This window comes from Glycine soja, chromosome 8, assembly GCF_004193775.1.
Source record: "Glycine soja cultivar W05 chromosome 8, ASM419377v2, whole genome shotgun sequence".
Classification (NCBI taxonomy): Eukaryota; Viridiplantae; Streptophyta; class Magnoliopsida; order Fabales; family Fabaceae; genus Glycine; species Glycine soja.
Genome location: NC_041009.1, coordinates 7,861,490 through 7,873,640, shown reverse-complemented (window position 1 = coordinate 7,873,640; position 12,151 = coordinate 7,861,490). Strand labels below are relative to the sequence as shown.

The window sequence follows — 12,151 nt, the reverse complement described above, 5'->3', positions numbered from 1 at the left end:
TTGTCCAAATTTTTGACAATAAGAACTTTTCTTTAAAAAAAATCTAAGCTTCCTGTAAAAAAAATAATCTAAGCTCTAACTTGTTTAACGTTTTGATTTCCTTTTTCAAACTTGGGACATAATTTATTTATTCTGCGAGTTACGTATTAGGTTAGACAGCTTTAAATACGATTGATCATTTAAGGAATAATTTAACATATTTCTCTCTCTATTAAAAATACTAAATTAATAAGACGATAGACATATATAAAAATGAATTAAACATGTAAATGTAATATATATATATATATAATCTATTTACATATAAGATAAATGTTAACAATATTTTTCTGATATATTTATATTTTGTTAAAGGGTGTTATAGGGACAATAATTAAGGGTGTTTGGTTTGTCCATTTTTTGTTTTCATTTTCAGTAAAAATAGAAAATGCATTTGAAAATGTGTTTGTTTTAAATTTTGAAAATATTTTCAGTGAAAACGTTTTCAAGAAAAGACTGAAAACTGAAAATAAGAATTTGTCGTTTTTAATGTTTTCTTTAAAAGGAAAACGTGGTCGCATGAGTCGTAATTATTACCAATTTCGCTAGCAGTCTCATCTCTAGTACTCTGAATCCACCTTTCCTCTACCTTCTTCTCCTTCAACATTTATCTCCTGAAATCATCACCAGTCCACAACACACCACCACCTACTTCCAAACTCCATTATCAATGCCTTAAACGGCCACCACCCACACCTCCAAACACCAAACCACAATCCAAACTAATTGCACCGTCCTGTCCTCCACAATCATCAGCCCAAACGTCGGCGACCTAACCTCTACTATCAAAATGTTGTGCACCGTCACCTATCACACCAAAACTCTATTGCAACCTAAATTAGTCTAGCTAGTGGTTATGTTGGGGCTTCAATGATTTTGTTTCCTTCTGGGTAGGTTTCGTGGCGTCCTCAATTGCTTGGTGGTGAGGTGTAACGCTGGCGAACAGGGGTTGATTCGATAGCACAGTGGAGGGTGGTGACGGCATAGCCTTGTGGACTAGGGTTAATAAGGTTTTTGTTGTTGATAAGGTGTTTGTTGAAATGTCTAAATTAATTTTCCAGAGCATGCATACATTCTTATTGAATAGATGAAATACCTAAACTAATTTTTAAGAAATCAAATCGAACATGTTTTCAGAATTATAATATTTTGAAAATAAAAACAAGAAATAAAAATAGAAAATAAAAATGCAAACCAAACATACTCTAAGAAATCAAAAAATAATTATTTTATTCAAAAACATAAGTTGAAAGATTTTGGTAGATTTTTTTTTATCAGAAAATTTTGGTAGATGTGTTGATAATATTTTTTATATACATTTTTTTAGCTTTGATTCTTTAACCAATACTCTATAATATATATATATATATATATGACTATTTTATTAATTCATTCTAAAATAATCAATTTAATCATCTCATAAATAAGTCACTTTTGGAAAGAAAAAAAATGTACTACGTTTCCTCGTAAATAGCCTGTAGCCCCACATTTGATTGGGAATTCCATCTCGCTGTTGAGTGTTGACACTTCAAATTGGACTAGCCTGTTAAGCTGTGGGAATTATATATATTATTCATATTTATATTGACTTAGCAATATTAAATAACTTATGCAACGAAAATGTTAAATAATTTAGGTAAGAAATAAAAATAACACGAATTTTCTTATTTTTTAATTTAATTATATTACTAAATTAAATATTTTCTTCAAAATAGGGTGTTAGTGATAAACATTTTGGATTTTTTTATTTGGTTATCGTGAAACCGTCATTTTTTAGGGATATCGATCGTAAATATGATAATATCTAACTTTTTAAAATTATAAAAATAGGTTATTTGTAATAACTATTTTAATTTCATTTCTTCTTTGATAATTATGAGAACCTTATATTTGTTGGAACACTTGTATTAATCTCCATTGACTACGGCAAAATGAGCTTTAATTTTAACGACAATGACAATGTTGTAATTGCCAGTAATTACCTTTAAAAAGTTATTATTTACCGGTTGTTAATATTTATGGCAATCTTATAATAGGGGGACTCACTTGGAGATGTCATCTTATTAATGTTTTCAATGTCCAGTTTCCACAAGGGTTTGATGGTATTGATAGGAATGATTGATATGGAAATCGTAATACAGTTCTCTTTAGTTTAAGTAACGTATGACATGTTCATCGGATTTTTGTTGATATCTGATTCGTTACTGTTTTTGATTCTTGTGGCCTATATGAGATTTAACCTTGTAATACTTTTTCATTTGTTACACTTGTGGAATAGATAAACTCGAGAGGCTTGGATGACATTAATCAAGGTTCTGTTCATATTCTACTAACTAGAGCTTTTGAATTTTGTAAATTCCCATCCTCTGTCAAGGCATCAAAAGCCAGGAAAATCTTATGTAACTTCAGCTAAGGGCTCTCTGACATCTGGGAAGTTGAATGTTATATATGCTAATTGACATTCCTGTTCAACCTCAAACTGAAGCGGATTTGTAATAAAAGGGATATTTTTCAGTTTGCTTGTCGAAATTTCTAACTCTATTGAATTATGTGCAAGACAAGTCTACTTCCGAATGTATTTAACTCTTGTTTTCATCTAATTATATTTTATGTTCTATTTTACTCCATCTTAGTATCATAGAATTATTATCTTAGTACCTTTTAACAGTTAAAGGTCAGCAAATGGATAAAAGAGACAATTGAAGAATTACTAGAATCTAGGCTAACTAAAACTATCATCAAATAAATAGCCTTCTAAACAATTCACGAAAAGAACTTGTAATTCGCCGCTGAAACAATGATTTTTCTCAACGAACCAATTGGAGCTAGTATCATCAATAGCATCCCAAGCACAATGCATGTCTGCAATGTAGTAATAAAATAAGTTAGTCTAAAAAAATTACTAGACACGAGAAGGAATTTTCAAAACCTCAGTTAACGTACCCAATTGACTATCCAAGACAAACTAAATCTCTTTGGTTTGTAGAGTTTAAGCCAGATGATACAGGGTAGCTGCAATAAAAATAATATATGACTAATTGAGCAACTTTGCTTGGTAATTAAAAAGAAAAAATAAATAAATAAAAAATGTCTTGTTTATACTTACAAAGTATGATGTTGGGGCAAAGGCAAATCCTCCTAGAAATCCAAGAAGAGAACCGAAGAACGGGATGCATATGGCAATTAACATTGACATTGCTGAAATAAAAGGACAGTTATACAATGTCTATCTATTTATTTATTTATTTATTTATAATTAATAACTCAAAACTAAAGACAAAGTTCATAACTATCACGTACCTACAAATACAGTGCGAGCAACAAAGCGGAGTGTAAAACAAGGAGAAAACTTTAAATGCTTCACCAAAAAGGTTTCGATGATGTCAAACACCGGCATTGAGAATACCTATTTTTGGCAACTTATAATAATGAGATATAAAAAACCACAATAACATAACAATGTAACATTTTTTTATAAAGTTTAATTACCTTTGGTTACATAGCTACAACAATTATTTTCTTTTAGTACTTATAATTTAAAACATCTTATTTTTTATACATATAATTACAATTTCTTTTACCTCTTGGTCATTTTAGTTAAATATTGACTAAACACTATTTAAAATGAAGTGACATAACCATTTAATCCAGATTCATTTCAAATGACCTTTCATAATATAAAAAATCAAAATAAGATGTTTTAAACCACATGAATTAAAGGGAAAGTGGTTGCAACATAGAAACAAAATGAACAATCAAACTCTTGTTTTTTATTAAAAAAATTGAAATTGACCTGATAGCCTCCAATAACATGGACAATAACAAACATGTTGGCTGCAGCAATGAGCCAAGTTGGTTTTTCTAGTGTGATGAGGATATTATCCTGGACAGAGTTGCCAAATATATAATATCCAATGAAGGCCACAGGGAGATAGCAAAAGGCGACTCCTAAATAGGCAAATATAACTCCTTTCCACATGGCTTTCTTGGAAGGTTTCTCAGGAGTAGAAGGTATTGTTGCTTGGATTTCCAAAACCACATTGTGACCTGCATAGGAGAATGCCACCTCTCCCAAGGCCAACATGAAGTTGAATACACCATCGGCAGTGCTGTGGGCTTTGTAGCCATAGTCCACATCTGGTAGTTTTCCCTTGCCAATGGAAGCCACCCAAGCAATGGTTGAGTAACTATGCATAATATTATAGTAAGGAATTTTCAAAAGGATCAAATTAGTACACCCAAAAACAACAACATGCATAAACATAAAATTGAAGGGTAGAGAGGAGTTAGATTACGCGATAGACATGACTGCTGCGGCAAAAGAGACAGCAGAAATAGAGTTGAAGTTGGGGCACAAAGAGAGGACGAAGTTTACAAAACCAAAGATAGCAATCCAATAGGAGGTCCTAATGTTTTGACACGAGGGGCAAACCGTGTCATGAAACTTCTTTAGCGATGTTCCTCCTGTGACCATATATACAATGCATGTGCCAACCTGAACAAGTAGTTGTTGAGGAATCACAATGTAGAGACCCAACTTCTCTCCAAAGGCATGCTGCCCCAATTCATGATACCTATCGAATCTCACACCAGGTACCATTTCGTGCATCTCAACCATTTGCCATAGGGTAAACAACGTGATCATCCATGACAAGAGCAGTATAACTGTCCCCGGACCCCTGTTAATGCATCACAATTGTTGCTAATTTGATATCATATATAAAGCATCAATTTTTCAAAGTGTGACTAGGTACAAGTTACAATCATAGTTTAAAGTTTAAGAGGATGTAGGTACCAGCCCATCATAGACATGGCATAAGGAAGGGTGAGGACACCAGCACCAACCATGGCAGTGATGTTGTGGAAGGCAGAGTACCACCATTTGGCATTTCGGGAGGCAGTGACAGGAAGCCAATCATTAATGGCCTTTATATCAGCATCATTAGCATTTTCAGTTTCAGTTTCCATCTTGCTCACTTCTTCTACTTTCTACCCAACCAACCACGTACTTCAAAGGTCTTGCACTAGTTTGATGTGCGTAAGTTGTAATTGGGACAACTGGGTCTTACACATTTAAACCCGCATTTCCCATAAAATCCGTAAAGTACATGGTAGTTGAAACATAACTATAAATCTAGCATGTTTGGTGGATCTACTTCTGCTAGCTAGTTTCTCGTTAAATATATTACTCATTCAAACATGCATTTCGATTTGTAGTGTCAGAGTTCCGAGTTATGAGCATTTTTCATGTTTTTTTTTATTATCAGCACGTGTGTTGTTTCTGTTCTTCTATTAATTAGGAGTTGCCTCTTTGTAGAACACTTTCATACTCCATAAATTCACACAAACATTACACAATTTTCATTTATTTATTGGATAAAAGGAATTTGTCTTTTGTGACATGATGGATAATATAGGCGATTTAACAAATCTGAGTTATTATTGTTGTATATCCAACTTCTCTTTCACCTTTTTCTCATCTTCTTCTTTTTTTAAATCTCTCTCTCTCTCTTTTTTTTTTACATTTTTATTGTTACATCATTTATTATATCGATTAATGTCTCTTTTTTCTTGTATTTATTATATCCTCTCCAAATAAATTTTACCAGAAGAGATCTTAGTCCTTTATTAAATACCGTTAATAAAACGAGAAGTTATAATAACATTTGAATGTTAAAGAGAATCAATAGTGAAATCTTAACATTTGAAAATGTCATTTTTTCTTCCAAGTGAGAAAATATCTTCCCCTTTCTCTCGATTTCACTTATACACCCTAAGCATAAGATTTGCGTTGAGTCTTTTTTTTTCCATTTCTTCTCTCCTTCCATTCCTCTCTTGCTAGCCAGAGCTTGCAGTGCATTTTACCTATTCTGGTCTATAATCTTGCTCTGTGCTGTTTTTCTATCTAATAATAGAAGATGATACATGTTTTGTTATTTTTTTAGTCTATAATTTTTTAATTAATTTATAAGATTATTTTTAAGTTTTAACATACACTCACTTCATAATTTGTTATTTTTATTTTATATTTTATCTATAATATTTAATATTTTTTATTTTCTTAACAAAAATATTACTAGTATTATTATTTGAATTGTTAAATTATTTATACTTTATTTTAATTTTTAATCTTTAAAGTAAAATGGTATAAATTTAAAATTAACTTAGAAATTAAAACTATACTTATCAAAATATATTTTTATCTATAAAACAAAAAATAAAACTTATATAAAAAATCTTATAACATATTTTTTAAGTTTGTTTATAATTATTAATTAAATTAACAATTATAATTTTATTAATTACTTCTAATTTAATAAAAAGAATTGTTATCCGAATGGGCCAAATGCCCAAAATCACAAGCACTATCTTATAGTCTTAGATATACAGTAGCTGCCATGTCAGGTTGAAGATACACAGAAAGTAACCCTGGAGAGAACTCAAAAGTTCTCATACCCACCCCATGTCAGCAGTTTTTTTTTTTTTTTTATTGACAAATATAATTATTAATTGTTAGTTTCTTTTTATTAGCAGAAAATCAAATCCACCATATTTCTCTCCTTATCTTCTCCATTCCCTACATTCTCCTTTTACCACTACATCAATCTTATTACTCCAAACATATCAGCGGTTGAGTTGCATTCCCTCAAACCTTATTAGTCTTTGCCAAAAGATTTCATCTGCTACGGATATTGTAGCAAGCATTTCTAATATGGTTTATAGTGTGGTCCAAAGTCTCAACCATGAGAACTATGCTTGAAAATGACACTTGGTAGGGTAGACACATGCAAGTTTGTTGAGTTTATTTTAAATTTTATTTTTTTAAAATTTTTTTACAACTTTTTGATAGAAATCAGACTATTAGAGAATTTTCAAAAAACACTTACCAACTACATGCTGAGTGGTAAATTCTGACAATAAAAGCTTAAGAAGCATTGGCTAACATTACTAGTCGAATTTGGACTTGGCGGTTGACTTTCAAAGTATAGTTGAGCGCCGAACATATATTATCAGTATTATTAATATTAATTATTATTGTTTCATATTCTACATGAACTTTTGAAACGTGATCAACCAAACTTTTTCGAAGCTCCTATTTAACATTTATGCAACTAAAGAACTAAAATGCTTAGAACTGCAATTTGACATTGTGCAGCTATTTGCATCTTCCAAAGCCTGGCCATGTGCTCCAAAAGAAAAGTACCGGTTCATCAATCTCCTATTGAAAGTGCCCTGCTTAAAGTTCAACTGTAGGGTGCCACCCCCATCCATTGGTCGATTGGAGCAAGAGGGTCCCATTATATCAACACGTTTTTGCTTATTATTCGTAGAATTAGAAGAGATAGATAGTTTTTGAAAAAGATTAGATGTTGAATGAACAGGTAGAGGCACTTGTGGCTTTACCTTAATCACGCCTTGCGTTAGACCTGCATGAAAATATTTTTTGGCTGTAGGACTTGGAAGATAAGTCCTTATAGATAGTGTTCTTTTGTTGTTTGGAAGAGAACACATTTTTGAGTATCTTTGCCTCAATGGAATTGGAAAGTCTTCCAAGTTGTTCCTTGAGCTGAAAGAATTCACAGAAACATCATCTTCTAAATCTGAGGCTGCCTCTTTTGTGTCTCTTCTTCTAGAACTTTGGAGCAGAAACTTTAGGTGCCTTGCCCCATAATTGACAGAACTAGACTTGCTGTTACATGGCGAATTGGCCGAGTCATAATTGTTTATTTCACTTGACCATGAATTTGATTCTACACTTGCCTGATCATAATTGTCATCACATGAATTCTCAATGCCTGTGTACAACAATATCTCAGAATCTGGTATTCTAAATGATGTTCCAGGACTGCCTCCAATACCATGAGTCCTAAGATGCTTAACAAGGGCATTTCTTGTCACATAGTCCTGATAATTAGAGATCCTTCCAGCTGAAATTAATTGCTTGATTAAGATTTCAGAAGACACTGATCGTGATTTTTGTCTAAGATGATCCAAAGGTGTCATCCCATCAGCATCGCAAATGTTCAAATCAATTGATGGAACAGACATCAGTAATTCCACTACATCAAATTGGATATTATGAACCACAGCAACATGAAGAGCTGTTCTTCCATCATTGTTCCTGACATTGATGATATCCTTCATTTTCACAATTTTTTCACTTGTCAGTTGCTTCATGAGCTCAGTGTGCTTGTCCAGTCTACAGAAACCAGGGCTTCTGAAACCAACCACTGCCATGTGAAGAAAAGTATCTCCATAGTGATTGGTTAACGTTGCTAACGAGTGAGATGCTCCAATCAGAATCTCTACCACGGGTAAGTAACCTCTGTAAGAGGCCACATGTAATGCTGTATTGCCTTGAGCATTAGCTGAGTTGATGATATCATAGGATTCAATTAGATTTCTCACCACCTACATCATCATTAAAATAATGAAAATAAGTAACAATAATTTATTGACCGTGAAGAAGATGCAAAAAGTTTGGACATACAAAACATTTGTAGCATCAACTGCCCCCAGAAATATTTAACATTTAACTCTGATTGGAATAAAGCATTGAGAATCACTGAAAGAGGAATTCACACAATTGTGTGTAGTACCATCTGAACAGTTCACTAAATATTTTATATTTCACAACTTTGAGGAGCCTGACCTATTGTGAATCTTGATAATTGAACGAACTAGATGTTCTGTAGTATCTATAAACATTTTTCATACTCTACTTATGTAGTTATTAAGCCTCCCTGGCCAAATAAACCAGGCTTTTCCATAATTTATTAAGGATCTAATATCTCTGTCCTTAGGACTTCTAAGTATAACAATACCATTAAACAAGTAGGGCTTCCGAATTTTCTACTAGCACATTCAAAGTGTGTTTTGGTTTTTCTTTGAGAATCTCCAAACCATGATTTAGGCAAAAGATACTTTCGCCCAAATCATAATTTGGGACATCTTCACCTAAACCAAAAATGCACCAATTACTAAGGGTTGTGTTTGAACTTCCATTTAGTGCATGCTTGATTTGGTGTTGGAAATGTTGTGACACGTGTTCCAGTGCAAATCCAACAGACAAAAGCAAAATGAATGCAAAAACAAGGGTCCCGGTCCATCGGCAAAATTACTTTTACCTCAAATGTAATTTAGTAATGGATTTCCAAACATGCTCTTACTCATGTTGAATGCCAATGATCCATAAGAGTGGAATTGGAGTTCAAATGTGCCTTGGAAAGTGGAATTTACATAAAACCAACACACTCTTAAGTAATGAGCCTCACCTCAACTTGGCCTCTTGCAGCTGCTGCATGCAAGACAGTACATCCTTGTGAATCTCTATAAGACAAAACCTGAGAAACAGAAACACTTGCTAGAATCTGCTTCAGTATTTCCCAATTCCCTCCCCTGGCAGCAGCATGGATGGCCCTATTCATCACATCCCTCTTGAAAACCTTAGAACCCTCATCCAACTTCTCTTCCAATTCTGCTTCACTTCCACCAAGGCACTCCTTTCTTGAAAGAGCAGAACGAAGCAGCAGCTTAAAGACCTCACAGTTCTTTCCCCTGGCTGCAGCATAAAACATATCAGTGACACCATACTCTCCCTCACCAAACACCAAAAGAGGGTCTCTCCCCAACAACTCAAGAACAAAGTCCACATCCCCGGCCGAAGCAGCAGTGTAGAGAAGCCATCCACCATAGCCTGCAAGGATGAGAGAGTTATGCTTATGCCCTCTTCCTGTCTCACACTCAATCATAAGATTCCTTGCAACCTTGGACCGGCACCTGGCAACATCCTCAAACTTGGACTCGTTGTCCCACACGGCTTCTAGGCGGCGAATTCGACGAAGGGAAGTGAGCTTAATGAGGAGGTTGGTGTCAAGGTGGAGAAGCTCAGTGACCAGATCATAGAGGCCATTTGCAGCAGCATAATCAATTGGAGATGCATACCACCATCGGTCTCCTGTGCTCTCCCAACGAAGAGGGAATTGTGAAGGAGGCATAGTAGTAGTAGTACTTTTAGAGATGACCCTTTTACAACAAAGGACACTCACTACCACTTTGTTCAATTCTAGTTGCAAAACAGCAGTGAAAAGATGCCTATCAGACCCGTCATAAAAGCAAAAAGTGAAAGCACACACCACTAACAGAATATATGCTTATTCTCTTGGACTAAAAGTTGTTGAAAAATGAAAATTCTAGGAAGTGAGATTAATTAACCTAGTAAACAGTGAAGTACAAGGAAACAAAAGTTGGAATCCGAAGTTGGCCAACATGACATGAACTTAAACAGTGTTCTGGCTGAAGGGTGGCAAAGCAAAACGCTCAAGGGAAGAAAAAGAGATAGCAACAACTATAAACTGTTATGGCAATGTGTTAGATGACAAAAGGAAAATGGCCACTAGATAGGATTTGTGAGGGAGGCCACGCACTTAGGAAAAGTTAAAAAGAAGGCTTAGAATGATTGAGATTCTCTGATGCGTGAGATCACAGCCAAAGATGATATTTTTATTAAAATTATTGAAAATTCCGTAGACCCCACAATGCTGGAGGTTGCTTTCATATTCACTTGGGAAATTTCAAGGATCGTGTCATCATTTGTAGTGGGACATGGAGCACACGTTTAGCTGGGCACATTAAAATGAGATTTAGAGGGGGCACAAATTTTGTTGTTGTTACTTCTTCGTTTTAATTAAGGCGGCGCAATTTTGCCTTCCGTACATAATTGATTTTCAAGACTTGGACATCAAAATTTATCGGCATGCTCTGAAATTTGGTAGCCATTATTAAGTTTTGTGGTGTTCAACATTTGGAGCGTGAGTTTTGCACACCAGAAATAGAGATGCCGCTAGGGACATAATAACGTGAGTTTTACGCCTTGAGGCTTGTTTGGGAAAGATGGGAGGGAACAAAGAAAGGGACTTTAACCATTTTGTCTGTGTATATGCTAAATGGAATGCATGCATGTCGTATTAAAAAAGATAACAACAATAATGTTTAATAATTATGACATTTAGCATATAATTGTGACATTTATAATTATGCACATCTTACTGTTTATGTAATGATATCATTGATATGGTTGCCCTTTCTTGGTACGTACCCATCTTAGACTCAAATGGCATGACTTATACATGCCAAAGAGATGGCATTTAGCATGTACTGCCTCCTGTAAAATATACTTTTTTTTTTACTGAAAAATATTTATTGACTGTTCGTCTAATACACTTGCTAGTTAGAAAAATATTGTATAAATATTAGAGGAGTAAAGCAAATTCGATTTAAAAAGTTGTTAAATTACATACTTTTTTGTTACAAGTTAAATTGCATATGAATTTAGCGGAAGAAAATCTTTATGCGATCTTGTACAAATTAAGAGAAATTTATTACAAAAGAGATAAAGTTCTCTATCTTTTTTTTTTGTTCTGCTCACAAAATTAGTATCCTGAACCTTGAAGATTTCTTATGATGGTCAATATTTAAATACGATTACCTTGTTTGTTTAAACTATTGATATAATTTAAAGAAATAAAGTTCTACGTATATTAGTTAATTACTCTTTTTTTTTTCCTTTGGTGCGTCTAAACCAATTACTATAGGTTGGCCTGCATTATGGACATTCTCCTTGGGATTGAATGACACAAAAGATAAAGAAGACGGCCCACACTGATTATATTCTCTCAAACTCGATGAAAACGGAAGAAACGCAGCAGACCCGTAGAATGTCGCTTGCGACTACAAAAGGTTTTACTACTCTTCATTGTACTACTAACTAATGAATAATCTTTTACTTCTTTTATTATTAAGACATTTGATTACATTTTTTTTATCAAAAAAAAAAAACAAGAAGTGCAGTAATTACAAGAGGAAGACATTGAATACATTATTTCCAGGCTTGTTTGTTCCTAATAATTGAGGCTTTATTGCTTTTGATGTTTGTTGTCCTGGCCTGTTTTGTCAAAGTCTTTTGTTGTTAGCCAATAGGCAGGTGACGTGAGGTTCAATACTTATGTTTCTATAATTTCCTTAAATTTTGATAACTGTTTCGATTTTAATTTGTTGTGATGGTTAGTTTTGAGGCAATAGGTTTTCGTGCTAGTCAATAGAATTTATTCTA

The 12,151-nt window shown here is 33.7% G+C and overlaps 2 protein-coding genes across 2 annotated transcripts; both read right to left on the bottom strand.

Annotated features, from left to right (window-relative positions):
• Positions 1-2,802: 2,802 nt before the first annotated feature.
• Positions 2,803-5,006, bottom strand: LOC114422616 (lysine histidine transporter-like 2). Its single transcript, XM_028389066.1, has 7 exons — positions 4,835-5,006; positions 4,335-4,718; positions 3,833-4,226; positions 3,340-3,445; positions 3,146-3,237; positions 2,983-3,051; positions 2,803-2,901 (listed from the first exon to the last, which is right to left on the bottom strand). Exons 1-7 carry the CDS (start codon positions 4,885-4,887, stop codon positions 2,803-2,805), a joined length of 1,197 nt encoding a protein of 398 aa, XP_028244867.1. The 5' UTR covers positions 4,888-5,006.
• A 2,019-nt stretch (positions 5,007-7,025) lies between these two features.
• On the bottom strand, positions 7,026-10,425 carry LOC114421599. The gene is made up of 2 exons (XM_028387610.1): positions 9,315-10,425; positions 7,026-8,451 (listed from the first exon to the last, which is right to left on the bottom strand). Exons 1-2 carry the CDS (start codon positions 10,035-10,037, stop codon positions 7,144-7,146), a joined length of 2,031 nt encoding a protein of 676 aa, XP_028243411.1. The 5' UTR covers positions 10,038-10,425; the 3' UTR covers positions 7,026-7,143.
• Between the last annotated feature and the right edge of the window lie 1,726 nt (positions 10,426-12,151).